The following is a 20,439-nucleotide window of genomic DNA, read 5'->3' on the forward strand; positions in this document are numbered from 1 at the left end:
CAATTATAAATAAATAAACAATCGTTTCAAAGTCAAATACAGCAATGATTGGAAAATAATGCAATCAAAGTATTCACATAAATTTTTAGACAATTTCATAATAACTTTTATAACAACTCAAAATAAAAAAAAAATGCTGCTATAAATTAAGATTTACGACAGTAAAATTTCCACAAATATTTGATTGAAATTAAAAAGCTAGAAGATAAATAGATTTAAGTTAATACTCCAATAAACGACTTAATATGGAAAATTAATAATTGGGCGAAAATGAAATAATTTGAAGTCTTCTCTTTTAACGAGAATAAATATATTCGAGGCTGTACTTACATGTTCTATGCGCTAATTACGCTACTAACAACGTAACATGGATAGGGGTGTTTGTAAACGATTTCTCGCATAATTAATTCAATATATTTCGAAAAAATGTAATTCTTTTATTATTAATTACATTCAAGTCCTTAACAAATAGTGCATTAGTGGTTAAATACAAAGCAATTAATATGTTGTAATCATAACATACTAAAATTGTAAATTATATATTTGAAAGAGATACTAATTTTTTTGTTTTCAAATTAAAAAAAAAAATATTAATTTGATAGCCCCAAGAATGGTTTAGGTCAATTTCAACATTTTTTTCAGTATATTATTAAATATTGCAATTAATTTATTATAAATTTCAACACATTTTTGATAGAGTTTATGAATCAGACCTTTGAAATTGTTCAGTAGAAATTTTGTTTAAGTATGCAAATAGTATTGTATTTTTTGTAATAAATAAGTATTTTTCTTTATATGGAGTTAATCTTTCTACCCATATAAAATAAATTACTTGTGTTAAATTTATATAAAAAAAATTACAATATAGATATAAATTTCAAAAATATAACCAAAGTAATAATGTGCTTTATTTGTGTAAAATATTAACAATTATATAATCTAATCTAAAACAGTGATTATAATACAAAAAAAAAGTTGATTTTTTTACAAGCTGGCTGCCTTGCCACAAAGGTTGATTCTCACACCAACGTTACGAAGACCGTCTGTAAGCCTCTTGCCAAGTTCAGTGTCTACTTCTGTGAAATTCTTCACCGCTCTTTCGATGATGAACGTCGACGCATTGCGAAGACTTCCCACTATGTTGTTCACCAATCTGGCTTTTTCCTCAGAATTCAATACTCGTCTCCAAAATAAAGTTGCTTGCCCAAAGTCATCCTCATTTTGAGGTTCGTAACGATCTACATCACCACTTACATAAAAGCTTGGAGCACGAACGGCTGGGCATTCTCTAGGCCCACCAAAACTATTGGGGAAATAGTTTGGAGCACCATTTTGGTTGTTAATTGCCATCTGGCCATCACGTTGGTAATTGATAGCAGAAATTGCCTAAAATATAAAAGAAATGTTAATTAAGAATACACTCATTTTAACTACACAAATGATAGTAGACTTCTAAATTTTTTTTTTTAATTAAAAATGAAATATTATATATACTTCTCATCTTGTTTTTAGATAAATGTTAATATCTGACGCCAATTTGATACCAATTCTTTCATTAAATAAGTATTTGTATATGAGAAAATATATAAAGGTAATTGTAGAGTAATTACTTTATACGGGCAGTTCACAGGTAATTGAAGATGATTCGGTCCAAGACGATGCCTGTGAGTATCACCATAAGCGAATAATCGACCCTGCAGCATTTTGTCAGGACTTGGTTCAATACCAGGTACAAAGTGAGCCGGATCGAAGGCTATTTGCTCCACATCAGTGAAGTAATTTTCAGGATTTCGGTCCAACACTAGCTTACCAACGGGGATAAGTGGAAATTCGGAGTGCGGCCATACCTGCATAATTGAAAACGAATATATATTTCATTATGAGATTATGTTAAATATCTTTTTTTCTTTTTTAATTTTAATTCTATCTTGAATTATAAACGTTTTCACGATTAAAGTGTATCTAAGTCTAAATTTAAAGCAAATCTAAATCTGATTATTCTAGATCTGATTAAGAGTACTTTATAAAATAACACAGCAGAAACTGTAGATTCGATCATTACCTTGGTCACGTCGAAAGGATTCCATCTAAACGTCTTGGCTTGACTTTCAGTCATCACTTGAATGGAGAACGTCCAAGTCGGGTATTGATGCATAGCAATTGCATTGTAAAGATCTCTGATCGAATAGTCAGGATCACTAGAACTCAACTCAGCTGCCTTAGCAACTGACAAATTCTTAATTCCTTGATCGGTCTGTACAAAAAATGAAAAATTAATTATATAAATTTTGTTTATATTTTAAAGTAATGATTTTTCTTTTTGTCATTAAGTCAAACTAGAATTACTTGTTCTTAACATTCATCAATTTTTAATATCATAAATAATTTTTGCAACTAAATACTAAATATTAAACTCTAATTTTTACAAAACTGTCTTACAAACATCTTTCAACTTCACATTTCCAACAAAAATGCTAAAATAGGAAAGGCTGACACAAATCAATATTCACATAAAAGTACCTCCAAATATCATACACAATATTTTGTATCATCAATAATTAATCTTTTACATTTTCTACAAATATAATCTTCAATCGTTTCTAGTATCATACAAGTCATATACTCCAGTTTTACCAAACGACATACTTATCCTAGTAAAGTATACTGAAAGTCAGACCTTATAATGGAATTTACAATACACGATCTCATTGTTGGCGTTCACCAATTTGAACGTGTGGGAACCATAACCATTCATATGACGATGACCATCGGGTATACCTCGATCCGAAAACAGAAACAGGATCTGGTGCGTCGACTCCGGTCTTAGAGAAATGAAGTCCCAGAACATGTCAGCGTCCTATGTAAGACAATTCACGCCATTTAGACTGGTGTGCGATAATTAGGGAATGCGGATACGGGACACACACAATAACACAGTTGCGCTTTTAACAACCACGTAAACGCGCAATTATTTACCTCTTAATGAGAAAAACGAATACAAAAGAAGCGATTAAAGCGTTACAAACTTGAGAGCATAAGCCGTATCCTTATAGAGAATGGTATCATTGAATTGACACTATTGTAAGTGGTTACTATCAGAAATCTATCCCTACATACCTAATGAATCAGTGACCAATTCTACACGCCATTAAGTAATTTATTTACTGGAATTAATTTTTAGATATTTGAGGTCAATTATTGTAAATGTTCTGAGACAAAAGATGTTTCTTGTTAACAAACTTTAGATTCAAGTCACGTGATTGGCAATTAGAATTACTATTTTTCAAGTTGATCCAATGACGTTTAATATATAATGCTTATATTTTTTATATCGAAATTAATTAGTTATAATTAATTAATAAGTAACTATGGTTAATATTCTAAGAAAGACCTAGATTATACTCCCTTATTAATAAACAAAATATTAAGACTTTTCTAAATGGCAAATCGAATATTCAAAAATTTAGAGCTAAGCAATATCCAGTATTTCCATTAAGATTAAACCTAGAACACAAGAGTTTCTTGCCACGTAAGATTACTCGGATATCTGAAACTCAACTCCAGAAAATCACAAGTACTTAGGAAACCCGGTGCTGCAAGAAACTTTCGGGTCCTGACCGACCTAGACTAATCACTTTCCGACCCGAGTCAAAACTCCAGGTGTATCCGAAAATTTCAAACACTCGACCGTACACCTAGTGACGTTCGCATAGTTGAATCTCACTTACAAAGGGTTCTGGAGATAGACTCTAATATTGGATCAACTTAACATTTATAAATCTGATATTAGGAAACCATGATCAATAGCCCATTCTAACAATGGAAATATTGATTTCTTTATGTCGTGTTTCTTTCGGAACACATTACAACATTTCTAAATAATTAACATGATTTTCTTAAGTAACAATTACGAAGTAAACGCTGAAGTTTGAGATAATAGTTTTGGTCTCTTAAGAACGCCAAACTACTACTACTACAAAGCTATTGTGACACTGCTTTTTAATTTTTAAAGAGTGGAAGAAAAGAACGGTCTAAAACTTAAATGAAACTTCAATTTCATGATTCAATTCGCGAAACCTCAAGACCCACAAGTGCAATGCAATCGATGACACACCTTCAGGTGAGTAACAGGATTTCTTTTCTGCGTGTGAATGAAACTGGGGAAAAATAGAGGGTCCTTGATGAAGAAGATCGGGGTGTTGTTGCCCACTAAGTCCCAGATACCATCTTCGGTGTAGAATTTAACCGCAAAACCACGGGGATCCCTAAAAATATAAAACAAAGAATTATCGTAAAATAAACGAATCTATGGAACTCCCGCCAATGACGGGAAACGTGTATCACTGAGAGAAAAAAGTATGTTCTAGTGTTTCAATTGAACGTGAAACAACGAGATCAGTCATCTGTTGAAACGCAAACCCGTAGAATAACAAATGGTGCGAAATCGCTCGTGACTCACTAAAAATCGCTGCTGTAGCAATACTTCCAAAAAAAGAAAACTCTTTCACAGCCAGCCGTTAGTTGGTCAATTAATTGCAAGGACGATGCGCGCGCAGGCGCATTCGGTCTTCCACTCGTTTTTTCGCGTATTTTCACGTGACTAAGTCCGCTGATCCGAATGCAAGAAACAGCGATCTACAAACCTTATTTCCGTCGATCTCGTAATCCGTAATTGCCATGAATCATGCAAATTCAGTTTTCCCTTTAATTATATTGTGCTATTGTTTTCGAATAATTTACGCTTGTATAACTTTTGCTAATTTTTCAGACTCGGAAGTAATTACCGTGAATAATACATGAATAGCAACGATTTTAGTAATACTCTTTAGTATTACTCATTCTTAATTATTGTAAAGGTTAAATACCAGAACAAATAAAACACCGAGTGTTTAATAATATAATTAATACAGCTAACTCTAGAGTGTCATAAAAACTAAACCTTTCAAGTTATATTATTCATTATCCACTATTTTACGTGTTTTGGTATCTTTACGATAATTAATATAAAATATAATACAATAGTATATAATATTAAATTAACTTTATGCCTTAACCCAAAACGAAATTTCCCAAAACATATCGACACAATTACCCACAGATACACCTACTTTAACCGTTTGAATACCAGGAATTATCACAAAAATCCGATAAAGAAGTGCTGTTTACTTTGATTAACGCTGAGAAATGCTAAGCAACACGATCGCGTTATATTCATCGTAAGTGTCATTACTAACAAAAGACTGAAGAGGCGCTGCCATAGGATTCCCACGCATGCATATGGATGTAGTGACACCTATCGGCACAACGCCTAAATTACGTGACCGCACTACGTGACACTTCAAACATTTAATGTAACTATCGGTTAATACGATATTTCATGCAATTATTCACGAACACGTAATACTAAGGAAAAAATGAGTGAATTTTGGGAATGTAATAAGAAAACTATACATCGTTAATACCATGCATAAACACGTTTAACCAGTTATGTATAAATTTACAATTACCTGACAGTATCCGCTGAGCCAGATTCGCCACCCACGGAGGAAAATCTTACGGCGACGGGTGTTCGTTTGCCGATGCAGGAGAAAACCTTTGCTTTACTGTATCTCGTGATGTCGTGGGTAATTTCCAAATAACCGAACGCACCTGCGGTCAAGTGAAAAGAAAAAAGGATAACACTTCTGTAGAGCGGTCGGTTATGGCTTATCCGAGTTGCTTCCAACATTCGGAACGTTTTATGGATATTTTCTCGGCGCATATGTAACTTCTACCACAGCTTCTTACTTTCCTCGTGTTTTTCTCTCTTCCTTTTTTTTTATTGTCCTTGTTTCTTGTTTTTTATGATATAGCCGTGCTATCTGGGAAACTTCCATAGATTGCTTTGTCCCAAGCGAGGAAACAAAGGATGGAGAACATAGCGTCGAAAATGGGGCATTTTGAAATAGAGGCTGATGATTATTAAATTGGTTAAACAGTTTGCTGTCAATTGAGATAATATGACGTAAGAATCGTTTATGTTACTTAACATTGTTATATTTGATTTAGATGTTACCACATTTTTCACTTAATTAATACCTAATTAAGTTAGATAACTGACATCTAACTCATATACTCAATGTAAGATTTTTAAGCCTCGTACACAATACAATTATTAATCTTAATAACGTTAACGTTTCAGACAGTAAATCTATAATGAGAAATCAATAAAAGAAAATAACTTCTGCAATTTATCATTGGAGATCTCCAGAAACAATCTCAATATCTACTTTTGTGCTTCACACTTACCATGCACTTCTTGCAACATGCTATTACATTTATTGCATAATTAAGTAGTTGAAACAAATCAAATTTACATTTCTTAGTAGAATGCATGCTTTAATACAACAGAAGACAGAAAGTATGTTTATTCAATTATGGTTAGATTATCGCTACATATAATATAAAGGATTCTTCCAATACATATATAAAAATTTACAATAAATCTCACCGCTATCCATTACATTTTACAGCACAGAGGTAACAAAATATATTTCAAAATATATTGAGTCAACGTACCTGCTCCTTTTGCGTGTACTACACGCTCGGGAATTCTTTCTCTGGAGAAATGTGTTATTTCATCTAAATAGACATAATCTTGAAGCAATATGGGCCCTCGCGGACCGACCGTCAAGCTGGCTTTTTTGTCGGCAATAGGCACTCCATTTCCGGTTAGCAATACAGGGCAGTCGCCAATCTGAACATAACAAAGTATTAATGAAAATAATGAATTACACAATTTTTAAAAATTCGTCATATTTTTGTTTGAAACTAAAATCGAATTTTCTAGAATACAATCAGCTGAGAATTTCTTTTTCATTTTCGCATGTATTTCCTATCCGTATACTGGAAATTACTTGATTTTGGCTGGTATGGAGAGATAAAAAAAGGGTACTACTTGATCTTGGTTGGAAAAATTTATGTGACTTTATTGCACTTATGTTATTAAATATCTAAAGGTATTAGGCAAAGTATTTACTTAATCAGAAATAAAATTAACAATTATTAACAGGAATAATATCTATGTATAAATATATTTTGTAAGTGGATTTTTACTGAGAATCTACGTGGTAATCATGTTTTCATAATGTACTAAACGACTTTACACAAACTGTTTCTTGGAAATAAGAAAAAGAAAAATGTACATTTAATAGTAGAACTACTAAGCCAATTAAAATATATTTGTTTTATTCATATATTTTATTTTCGCATTTACTGAAAACATACAATTTTTTAGTAAAATAAATATATACAAACGTGTGTATACTATTACAGGTATATCTACTTACTTTCATCATATTTTTTGCTTAGTCATAGCTGTATGTAGTTTACACAATTGCACATTACAAATCAGTAGTTCTAATATTAAGTAATAGAGATAAGCGTAAGAAAAGAATCCTATATTTCTAATATTGCAGTCTACAATAGTAGTTCAAACTGAGATATCTCGGTAAAGTTTGGATTATTTATAGCTCCTACCATTTAATTTTTAAAATATCGTATCGTTTATAATCTAATTTACATTTCCAACTTGCAGGAAGAGAATGAATAAAACGGCCGACAACATGAATATTCAACATTACATGGTACATGATGGCTTGATAAGCACTACGGTAAGGTGGTTGAAATCATTTATTTCCTTTTTTTCCCCGCATCAAAACCATGATACGTATCACACGTAAAAAAGATAATATCATTATTAGCAACCAGTCACATGATAATTACTTTGGAATTTCGAAATGTAAACACTGATTTCCAAAATATGATAGACGAACAGTCTCAACGAAGATTATCATTGAATAAATTGTGATACAAGGAATTTTCTATTCTACCAATTATATGTTGCACATATGTACTTAACATCGGTACGTAATACTGAATTGTAAGACCTCATTGTTGGAATTAAAAAGCGTGGACTATGCGGAGAAACCGTTAGGATTCATAGAAAAATACTATTATCTAAAAATACTAATCTATCTATTATCGTAATATTTCATAACTGGCGTATATGTAGTTCTATCAGATAATAGAATTCCAATAAAAAAATGACCATGTTTACAATTCATATCAAATTGCTAACACGCGGAACAGCTATATTAACTATATTAGATCATAAAACAAACATACTCGCAACAAAATAGAAATTAATTAATAGAAATTAGGTAGACAACCATGTACTAAATTGCGCAATTGTTACGTGAAACTTTAAAATTCTCATTACTATAAAAATCACTAACAAAAGTATCTAACTCTTGCTTCAAAAATGTAATTAAAATTTCCCACTTCAAAAATACAATTAAGATCAATATATTTATGTACAATAATAACTACTAACTTAACAAATTTACCAATAAAAATATTTAATTTCCAATGCAAAAATAACCAAAACCGACATTTTTATTAGCAAACAAATACCTAATAAAATTACAAGCAAAACATTTAATTTCAAAAATCAGTGGCTATTATTTATTTTCACTTTAACTTCAAAGCCTTCTATCGACTTAAGAAACTCAAAAGAAAATTACATCAGAATGCATATATGTACAAGTAACTATATTATTCACATTTCAGCTTCCTACTTTCCACGTTTGCTTGAACAGCATATCAAAGAATAATCTTGATTACAAAATGGAGAAAGTACATTGGATCAAGCTTTGATCTCTAACATAAGTTAACCGCATATCTCAACGAGCAATGGTTCCTCTAAAGACTTAAACACGATCCCTGGACGAAAAGCTACGCACAATAAAGAAGATCCAGCGAAGATGTATCAGAGGAGGAAATTATCTCATTTACCTTGAAACGTTAACACGTGGGAATACATACAAAACGAAATTATTCTCGGCGCACGATGAATTTCACAAGCCGCGTATGCATGTAACGATTCCACTTAATTCCGTAACGACGGATTAGTCAATGTTGACTTTGATTATGGAATAGTGCTGAACGTTGCACAAAATGATCTATCGCACAACACTGCAATCGCATTGCGATAATTCGTATCGTTACATCTGAATTTACTTAATTGATCACCGAAAATCGACTAATCGCGGTGGATGACATACACGGGATATATTATTCATCCTAACCGAACTGGATGTTAGGTGAGTGCTTAAGCAATTTAATACCCTGAAAGACCATGATGGACGAAGAATATTTAAAAAATAATGGTTTTCCAGTTTCCAATGGATGAAGGATGTTTAACACTAAATCTACCATGGTCAAATAACCGGTAAATGGTAAAGAAGCAGAAGCTTTAAAAAATAGAATAACGGAAGACATTGAGAAAATGATTATACGAATATTGGTAGAAAAATCTCGAAGAGGAGTGATTCAGGTAGAAACGTGGAACTTTTAATGAAAGTTTAGGAAACGGTGATTTAAACCATGGTTTAGCGTTAAGTCCTGTTGTAAAATTTCATCAGGAAAAAATAGGCTTCGTTACTGCATGGTTTAACTATAGAAACATGAAAACTCTACCCTAATTTGCATAACATCATCTTCTCTATTCTCGGTTTAGCTACGACATAGAACCAAGAAATACATTCTCCTATTCAGTGGAAATTTCATCTCTGAATAATCTTAGATCATCGTTAATCCATGCGATGTTCCCAGCATTTATAGACCATTACGAGTCGACAATCAAATTACAATTAACTTATACAATTCCCTTAACGGATACCAGCTCGATCCTAACGCTCTGAGAGCTTCAAGAAGGCGGAAAATAAATTACCAGCCAGTCCTTCATCATTTCATTAAGCAATCTAATTTATAACTGGATTAAAAAGGACTTTGATACGATCAGGTCACAGATTAAGCCCATTAACAAACATGCGATATAAAAATCCACGATACCTTGCCAATCGAAATAAATTTTCAGCTTGTTTTTCTTGACAATATGAGATTAAAAGCGTATTACCTTTATTTAAATTTATGAACGCGTTATTACCCGGAAAAATTATTTTCATTAACACAAAAATTGGCAATATTGGAATTCGTAAATGAGTATGTACATTCTGTAATATTCGACGAATTTTTGTTTAAAGCATAAGAAAATAATTTCTGTGCGATAGATATTAGATAGATTACAGTATAGTAAATATATATTGGGTGTCTCAAAACAAAACACTTTACCGAACAAATGCTAAAAATTTCAAATCTTGCGTGAATTTGTGGACACCCTATTTATTATAGTATGCTTATACAGTATACTATATTCAAGTTGCTCCTATACCAAATTGGTTAGCTCTAGAAAACAAGAAAGTAGATATGTAGTTCAAAAAATAAAAGTTAAACATTAATCAAGAGCTTTGACAGCAAGATCATAAAAAATTCAAGAATTACTCACTTTGTCTTCCATATGACTCATTTATTATTAGGTATTTATCTATACCGAGCACGCACTATACTGACTCTACTGTAAAATACATCTATATAATACATATAATATACCTAATACATTATACTGCATATAATATCCCCAAAAAGTTATTTAAAATAAAAAATTGAAATTAAGTAATAATAATTCTATCGACTGTGAGTATAAACCGAGAAGATTTATGAATTGCAAGGAACAAGTAATTTCACAGAACTGGTATTCAACACTGTATTTTTCACTGGACGCTACGTATCTATATATAAATCGAACTCCAAAATCGAATATTATATAATATTCGTATACACGGGGAACTTTAAACTCTAAATTGTCGTCGGATCAGTCTGCAACAAAGGAACGATGTACTTCACATTTTTCAATATTACGTAATAATGAGCGATTTTTCATCGCGTGCAACCATGACATACTTCGAAACATAGTTATACCAATTATCGTCGATCATCGCCAGTTCTTCGGAGTATCTAAACATTAAATCGCAGTTTGAAATGACACAGAGGCAACAGAAGTAGTTCACTCGCACTAATTTGCCTCGATACCTTCACCGACACGGTGACCTTGACACATGGTAACATTTCGAATCGATAAAAAAGTACGTCTGCTACAATTTTTATTTTCCATTGCATTGACGAAGGTAGGCATAGAAATCTAATCGATACAACCTGTATTCTTCCTATGGGTCATTTCTGTATGATATATGATCAATAAAACGTATTGTTATATATAATAAAATATGTATAATAAATATAATAAATATAATATATATAATAAAACAATTTTTGTAAAACCATAAGGAATTGTATACAACCATTTTGGGTCCGCCATCTTGGAATTAGTGAAATTATCCGAACGCGGCAAATGCGAATAACAAACCGAAAAGTGGTTGTGTCGCAACGCCGTTAAGCTAATCAACGTACAGATAGTTCCATCATTAAGGTGCAAGGAGAATGCAGTTGTGACAGACACGAAAAAGACAGGGTCATACTCGAAGTTATAAGTCGAATAATCGTTTTCCTGGAAAAAAACAAATCGATAGCGAAGCGACGAGCGTGAAATACGTTTCTTTAATGTGTTTACATTCTTATGTGTAAATACCTGACTATCATGAACAAATGTTGAAACGAAACTGATGTTTTCCACTTTTATAACGATACATGCTTGTTTATTGAACACAGAACCGAATAATAAATAAGCGAATTTTTCGAGAATTAGGAGTAAATACAACGAGCTTTCTTTGAGAATATTAAAATATCTTACCTAAGAAAATTTACCAGTTTTTTAAGTAAAAAATATTTTGTGTACAATCATGCTCTCATGACTTTCAGGGAAAAAGAAAACAGAAAACTTGCGTATAATAAATTTTTCCATTTTCGAAAAATGTAAGAAAGCTACATTTCATGTTCTTTGAAAACGGAAAATAATTGAAGCGATCTTCCATACTTTTGAGAATAAAAAGTAAAAATTAAACAAAATACAAATTAGTTAGAGAATAAAAAACAAGATAATCTCACCTTGTTAAGTATACCTGTATTTAAACGTGACAAAAAATATAACCGTTACGAACGAATTATCTTCTTTCCTTAATAACGCTATCAAGTAAATCGATTTCCTAAAGAATTTCAATCATTCGATTATCGTTCGCATTATTATGTAACGTACACATTCGGCCAATCGCGAGACAAAGCAGAAGCTATCGAATCTCGATTAATCGACGCCAATACACCAAAGTTATGGCGACGTAACCTAACACCTCGCCCTCAATGCCACGAAACGGATCGTGATGTTCCTTAAAACTGAGATTAGTCTGTTACACGAATCGCACGGGAATTAATGTTGCGACCCATTTCGCTACTAGAATTATTTCTAAATTAATTTTCCGTTTTATAGTGAATTATAGTTCCACGAGTGGCTTAGTGATTCGATGAAAAAGAATATCGTGGATGCCTTAGCAATAACTCTAATTAAAATGACGTTTGTTAACGGTAAACTACTGGACTTTTTATTTACATAGCTTCACTACTTTCCCTTATATTTTTTATGATATGTTTTTGTTTTTCATTTAGACAGACAACGATGAGAGCTGCATCGATATTTTTATGGTTAGGTCAGCTATTATTACGTTACTATTATATCAACGTTATATTGTGTTCTCAGATAAGTACTGTTTTCTTTGTGATACGTATATTGGGTGAAAATATATGACCGCAACAATGAGAATATATTATCTCTTTTCTACAATTATTTTTATTCAATTTTCAATTTTCGTTATATGACATTTTTATCGCTACGAGTTTCATTGTTTTAACACTCAACACTTAGAAAATTAATCTGACAGTATGAATTAATTTTTTATTGGAAATATTTTTTTGTTAATTCTGAAAATCTTTTTATTAGTAGTTAAAAATTATTTTCACGAACTGCGTAGTGAATTCGATTTTTAGCATTATAATTCCAATAATTTTGTCACCTTATCTTTGAGAATTAGAGCTTATAACTTGCTTAAAATTACAGGTCAATAAGTAAACAAATTATTTACGCTCAAAACATAATTAAATTAGTAACGAATTTCAATGTGAACTTATTTTATAATTTTCCTGTATAATAGCTACCTATTTGTTATAACCTGTATAATTTCAGTTGTTTCGAGAAACGACATGGAATACATTTTGTGAAATAAACACGGGAAAATATCAACGTCTCTAATTATCGACTCGTACTGTTATTTTAGAACGAAATGCACACCAGACCAATGTGAGGTAACGATCGAAACGCCTTAATATCGATTCTTATAGTTATCTCGGAAAAACAACATTTTATATAATATAATATAAACAACAAAATATAAAATATAATTTATAATATTATATAATTATAATTATAATTTTTATTTATGAATGCTTTTTAGTTATTCAATTTCATACAAAAACAGTATAATAGATATCTCTATCTATTTAGAAAAATATCAAAAGATATATTATGTAATTTCCCTAGCCATTTAATGAAACTGTTATCAAAGAAGATTGTACAAGCATTCTTTCTAGAATGATTCTTCCAAGTCATGCTACCATAGCTTCACGCACATTATTATCGAGGAAACTTTATTTATCAGTTTCATAAGAAATAAAAAAAGTGGCTACATGGCGATAAGTCGATTTATATTGCAAGACACATGTAATCCAATTATGCCGATTTTCATGATCAAAAAAGTTTATATCATTAACCAAAAGAATTTTGCTTTTATCTGCCTCATTTGCGTCATTACCTTCTCTACAGAAAAATTATGCAACGTACCATCTACTCAAAGTGCATTGAACATTTCAAGGATTTATTACTACTATTATTATTACTGACTTTTTATCACACATTTAGAATGATGAATAGGAAAGAAAATGCAGCCTACAATAAAAACATGTGAAAAAGAAACTGATCGGGTGAACGTGTAATGTAGCGACTGCTGGCGGATGAAAGTTAAAAATAGACTCACGAAACGACAAAGGCTGATTCCATGATTTTCTTTACGACTGTTTTAGGAGAAATCGGGAGTTTACCAAAGAGCGTACTAATTCCCTAATTGGCAGAGAAATGGACCATAAGGCGTTCCATAGAATGGATCTCCTTATATAGAAATATGAAGATAACACAGGTTTAAAATGAAGTGAAGGGAAAATTGTAATTGGCTGTGGGCGTCGACCTAAACAGATGATGATCGAAATATGGAATTAAATAGTAAACTTTTAAATGTTTATTTCAAAATCAAATTGAGAAGTTGAAAATATTCAATTTAAATTCGGTTAAAATTGAATATTTTACATCTTATACTATCAAATACATCACGTAACGCAATCCAGAATTTTACATCATCAACATATCCACGTTAAAACGCAATTTTTGCCTAATACGGTGACATTTACTTACAGTCACGGTTTGCTACTTTGTTAACTCGTAACTCATGGCAATTCGCAGCTAGTTATAATGATCGTTCCAAGCATGCTTCAGTTACCATATAATCACGCGAGAAATACTGTATTCTAGAGAGGAAACTACCTAACCTATTTGTTTATCCTCCAAAGAAATTCCTACTTATCACTAAAATAAAGTAATTTTCAATAAATTTTGTTTGTCTTCTTTAATAATCTCCTTGAAATTCTATAAGATTCGCACTAAAATCTTGTTATTCAATGCTTATAGTAACGCATCGTTATCTTTGAGCTTTGAACACAGGACAATGCTCGATTGTCACATCAATAGGTACTCTGTTTTACCGTGTAAATAATTTTTATTCAACTCCCTCTACTGAAATTTAGACGAATCTAGTTACTTCGAAGATGATAGTTGCACGATCTCGAGGATTTTTCAGGATTGTTTTTGGCACACGTATCACATCTGCCGAACGTGAACCGTAGTGAAAAAAAGTTATCGACCAATGGTAATGTGTTACAAGACAGTTGTATACGAATTTTTGTTATCGCAAACTTGTATGCGTAGTATCGGAATACAAACAAATTGTATGAAGCATGTTGATAAAAATTCTTCATCACATGGCATTTAATTGACTTTTATTCGCGGAGATCTTTGTAATTGTAATTATTGGTTATCAAAATTTTGATAGCTGAGGGCTAAATAGTATGCCATAAATATCTATCTGATGACAGTTGCACAATGAGAATGATTTCATATACTAGTCGTTACTTCGCAGAAGAATATTTCGAAATCAGTAACTATATCTCTAACATAAATTTATAGATGACTATACTGTGATTATATATAATATGTCACCATAACGACTGGTTATTACTATTTTGGAAATTTTGCTATTTATTATCAATAAATAATAAGAATTTACATAAAATATAGCTGTAACAATAATATTAATGACATTAACTTCTACAGTCAACATAAATATTTTATTGCGAGACGTACGTATTCTGAAATAACTAGAATTACTTAAGTAACTATATTTTTCGTTAATAACCCTTGAACCGATTACCCAATTTCCATGCTATCTTTATCATTATTTTTTACCAAAATTGTTATTCAAGTAAGTATATTACTTTATTTGAACTCTAAGCAGCCTAGATATATTTATAAAGTTTTATGATTAACGGGAAAAGAAATTAGATTAACAAAAAAATGTTAAAACGTTTAAAATAAAATTATTTGGACGCGATGGAAAAAAACAATTTGTGTGAAAGAAGCTCAACACAGAGCATCATGTTATGAAGTTGCATAGCTAAAAATGGCAACGGGAGTATATAATTCATTAATGGTACCGTGGATAAAATCGGCCGAACAATTAAAAACACCACCAGTATACTGCTTCTAGCAAGACAATAACCCTAAACATGCAGATTATGTAGTACAAGAATGGTTGTATAATATACCAAAATTATTAAAAATATATTTAACCCTTTACACTCGGCGATTTTTTCGTTACAGAAAAATAGTAATTCGAAGACTCTGCCATAAAATCGACGATATTTTTAAAATGGCAAATAAGAAGTCACATGCAAATTAAGACGTAAAATTATTTTACTTCAATATTCCACGCATCGTTGGGTAATTGTAAATTTGATATATTAATTAACATCCATCTTTAGAATCTGATTAAATGGCGACTGAGAGGCGCCTCTCGAATGCAAAGAGTTAAACATATTAAGCATGTTTGGGAAAAATTAAAAAAAAAATTATTAAATCATAATTTTATAAAAGTAGAAAAATTAAAATTACAACTGCTTGAAGAATGAGACAAAATATCGCCTTCCTTCATTAATATGTTCTTGCATCCATGCCACGACGATTACAAAATATTATTGTTAATTTATTTATATATTATAACCTAAATGTAAATATATATGCTCTATTTTGTAGCTGTAAAACTCCACTAATTTTACAATTTCAGTTAAATATAAATATATATTTAATGTTATTTTGTTTTTCGTTCGTTAAGTATTATTCATATATTAATATTCGCGATTTAATTAATTTTCCCGCCAATTTTCACTATCAACATAGCCGTATGCTCAATTTTATGAGTAACTGTATATAATGATATCTTAATCACTACACAAAGCATTTAAATAAAGCTAATAGAATTTTCTACCACACATTTATTCCAGAAACAATTATAGCTGTTGGATAGATCTGTTATATCGATCGATACCTGTTATACCGATTGTGCAATGCCAAACGCAACAAAAACAAACAAGCAAAATGCGAATATCTAAAATTAATGCAATTCTACAACCATACACTAATCTCCACAATATAGAAAATATTAAGTTCAAACATGTAAGATCAACATCAATTATTGCTATAGTACTCATAATTGTGTACAGAAATATAAAGTTCTCCGATTGATTTCAATAAACTTTTCGGATCTTTACCTTTTCAGATTTCTATCGATACATCGAAGTAATTTAACATGATTGATTTTATGATATTCCTAAATCGTAGAGATTACTATAATTACATATGATTTACCTTTAAATTCTTTTTATATTCGGTCAGCTGCTCGGCAGCAGGTTCTCTTCTCATTGCAGACATTTTGTCGTCCTCCGTCTCTCTCTTACAACAATATCTTCTGAATGATATTCGATGGAAAGCCAGTGTGGTTTGTGTATACTTTGAGACCGGCACACTCGACTGCGTGCCACGTTCCAAATAACAACTGATCAGTCGCGGTAACAACGGCCTTTTATCATCCCGGCCGGCCGATGAGTGGCAAATGCGTACTGGAATGGAATGATATGCCAACGCTCGACCCGAGACCGCCCGAACGACTAGAATAAGGCCTGAACCGATCTTCGTCATTCTTCGGCAAGATTCGCCACGTGCAAATCGCTTTGATTTTCCGTGCTGATAAATTTTCTTGTAACCGTCACTCGATTGGTTTCTCGTTTTTTGTTTTGCTTGGAAGTAGTGTCAGTAAACTGACAGAACTTGAAAAAGAACTGAAAGATTCCAGAAATAGACAATTTAACAGGAATAAAGAATCATTGTTAATAATGTCCGACAAACTTTATTTTATTATTCGATGTCAATTGCGAGTTCACTGTTTTTAACATCGAACAAGATTATATTCTTGAAGAAGGTTATTTGACAGTTCTTGAATCTTAACTTTTACTTTTATATTTAGAAATAAAAATTTACCATTAAGCTTCGTTTCGGGAACAATTTAAAATTCGCCTTTTCTATAAATTATGAGTGGTAGTTATAATTGTGCGAATCAAATGTCATAAGGAATAGTAGTATATTCCAATAATTGGTATAATGTTTTCTACTGTACAATATTAATTTTCTCATTTCTAATTGTTTACTTACTTTATCGATACATATTTTCGATACGATTTTTCCAGTTTTCTTTGATAGTAAGAACAATAAAAATTCAATTTTTATGGAAGTGAGAGTAAAATAATTCCATATTTTTGTTTTGCATATTGATATGCTTGCTTATTATTCTAGGAACTTTTAACCACTTTCCCTGTTATTTTAAACATTCTTGACAACTTACTTGCAGAATTACTCTATACAAATGTCACATTCCTTTTCTATTTATCAGGAAATCGACAATTCTATTATCGGTGCACTGTTCTTTTGACCTAGAATTCCTTTTTCATATGTAGGAAATTATCAGTAGAAAACATTCATCTCGATAATGTTCTATTTTGAAATTCTCGAGTAAATATACTTCAATTTTCTGAAAAATCCGTGATTTCTGTGATCATTTTATTACGTAATATTATCAATATACCGTATTGCAGAGCTTTCTTTTAATTTTCTTACAGAAGGCATAAAAAAAACAAATTGTTATGAAAATTTTTATTTTCTCTCAATTACAGAAAATTGAGCCTATAAAAAGTCACGAAACCCGAAAACAAATATCATTTTTTATTCTATAACGAAATAAATGACGAAATTTTATTTACAATAAAAAATATAAACGTTGCTGTTGCTGCAATAAGATTTCCTAAATGTTTCGTAAAAAGCCAGCTGAACAATCTTACGTAAAAAAAGAGAAAATACGAGTTGCAATTAAGAAAAGATAGGAAAACTCATATTCATTTGGTCATTGAAGTAAGGTACGTCTAAGTTTCTATGATCTTTAAATGCATCGATTTCCATCGTTCTTAACTTAAAAAATATTCTTATCCTTCAGATTCAATTAACGGACCATGATCTAATGCAACCAAATAATAAAATTGCGATATTAACTACTGTGTACTCTACTTCAAATTTCTCGTAATACAATTTTGAAATTTGTATCAAACTGCTACACAGGAAGATTCAAATTAGTTTCTTACTTTATTATTGTTACTTAGCCGAATGATAATATGGTAAGAATTGTACTATTTCTCATAATTAGATAAAATTAAAGCTAAACGAGATAATTGGTGTACTAAAAATTATTGGCAGTCTGTAATGTAAGTGTTTAGTAAGAATCATATGATTGCGATGTATGCAATAGTTCGAAAATTTATAGATCAATTTCACTTGAATAATTTTAAAGGTATTTGATACATTACTTAAAAGTAGTCAGAGTAGATCGTTAATTTCCAATTTTTTAATTTTTTGAAATAAGAACTGATATTTTACTTGCAAACAAAAGTTATTCATAATGGAATAGAAAAGTAGTTGGAATATCATTCTTTGAAATATTTGTCACGTGATAACAAAAATACGAAACAATTTGAAGTGTTAATATTTGCTTTAAAAACTTAACGAATATTTGTATGAAAATTATTACATAGTAGATTTGTATAGTCTTATATTAATGATATAAATTAACATTAATAGTACATCTCTTCGTGAAACGTATCTTTCGTTCTCAATCTTGCCTTTCAAACGTATTATTTAAAACACGATTGCATAAAAATTGAAGCGATGACTCACTAACGTACATCTTTGCAAAACTTACAGGGCAAGTAAAATTAAACCTTAGTTTCAAAATTGATGTGTAAAGAGATATGTTTCGTTTTTAATTATTTCGCTTTATATTGCATTCAAGATTCTGTGATAAAAATTTTGTCTTCCTTTAAAGTTTAATATTTTATTCGTTTTACAAATTGAATTTATGATCGATGATCTATTCGCAATCGATTACTATTCTTTATGCTACATCAAATGAAATATAAAATACATCGTTTAACATATTTGTTAATGTATCTAAATATCTTTAATCATAGAAATAAGACCTAAGTTTCAAAAAGTATTCGATGAGAACGTAGTGACAGTAATCAACTATACTAATTATTGAAAAATACAAGTATAGTTAATTAACACTTTTATAAAGCAAATTTTAAAATTAAATTAATGTAATAAGATTATAATTAAACTTTGATCCAAATATAAATACAAAAAATTTTGAACAAAGAACAAAAAGTAATGTGATAGGATAATAACGTTTTTCTGAAAGCACACCTATCAAAACCATTATTATGTACTCGACGAAGTTAAACGTATAATATTCTTGTTTTCAGCATCAAAGTTACTAAACATTTTCAAACAATGTCCATCTCCATTTGCTATTAATAGCCAAAATGTGAAAAATGATTTTATTCGCAACGATAACAATTATTTTGGATTAACGTAAGACATTTTGAAATGATACTAATCACAATCCCACTATTACGTATGATAATATAATATTTAAATATAACATTATGGTGCATAATACTTTAACACATGAAAGAAATATAGATTCTTCTTTCTACATACCTTTGACCCATAAATATGGATTTAAGTAAGTTGGTTTCTTGCGTCTGCTTTGCTAACCTAGTCTTGTTGTCCGTACAGCATCATCAGAGACCAGCGAAACTGCAGAAACTATTTATTACTGCACTTCATGCATGTAAGTAAAGTTTCAGGTCGCTGGTTAGAATTCAGACAGCAACGTAAATGAAGTTAGCAAACCGTACTCCAACTTCGGCCCGTATAAACAGTCATTGCAATTATTTGGAAAACAATCAGCTGTTGTCCCTAGAAGTTAATCTATCTATGTAATTTACTCA

General features: G+C 30.9%; 1 protein-coding gene across 1 annotated transcript; it reads right to left on the minus strand.

Annotated features, from left to right (window-relative positions):
- Positions 1-958: 958 nt before the first annotated feature.
- On the minus strand, positions 959-20,199 carry Cat (catalase). The gene is made up of 9 exons (XM_017902796.1): positions 20,147-20,199; positions 16,913-17,382; positions 6,559-6,736; positions 5,508-5,649; positions 4,115-4,265; positions 2,678-2,857; positions 2,063-2,254; positions 1,611-1,847; positions 959-1,386 (listed from the first exon to the last, which is right to left on the minus strand). The coding sequence occupies exons 2-9, from the start codon at positions 17,240-17,242 to the stop codon at positions 985-987; spliced, it is 1,812 nt and encodes a 603-aa protein (XP_017758285.1). The 5' UTR covers positions 17,243-17,382; positions 20,147-20,199; the 3' UTR covers positions 959-984.
- Positions 20,200-20,439: the final 240 nt, after the last annotated feature.

This window comes from Eufriesea mexicana, unplaced genomic scaffold, assembly GCF_001483705.2.
Source record: "Eufriesea mexicana isolate 0111107269 unplaced genomic scaffold, ASM148370v2 scaffold2021, whole genome shotgun sequence".
Classification (NCBI taxonomy): domain Eukaryota; kingdom Metazoa; phylum Arthropoda; class Insecta; order Hymenoptera; family Apidae; genus Eufriesea; species Eufriesea mexicana.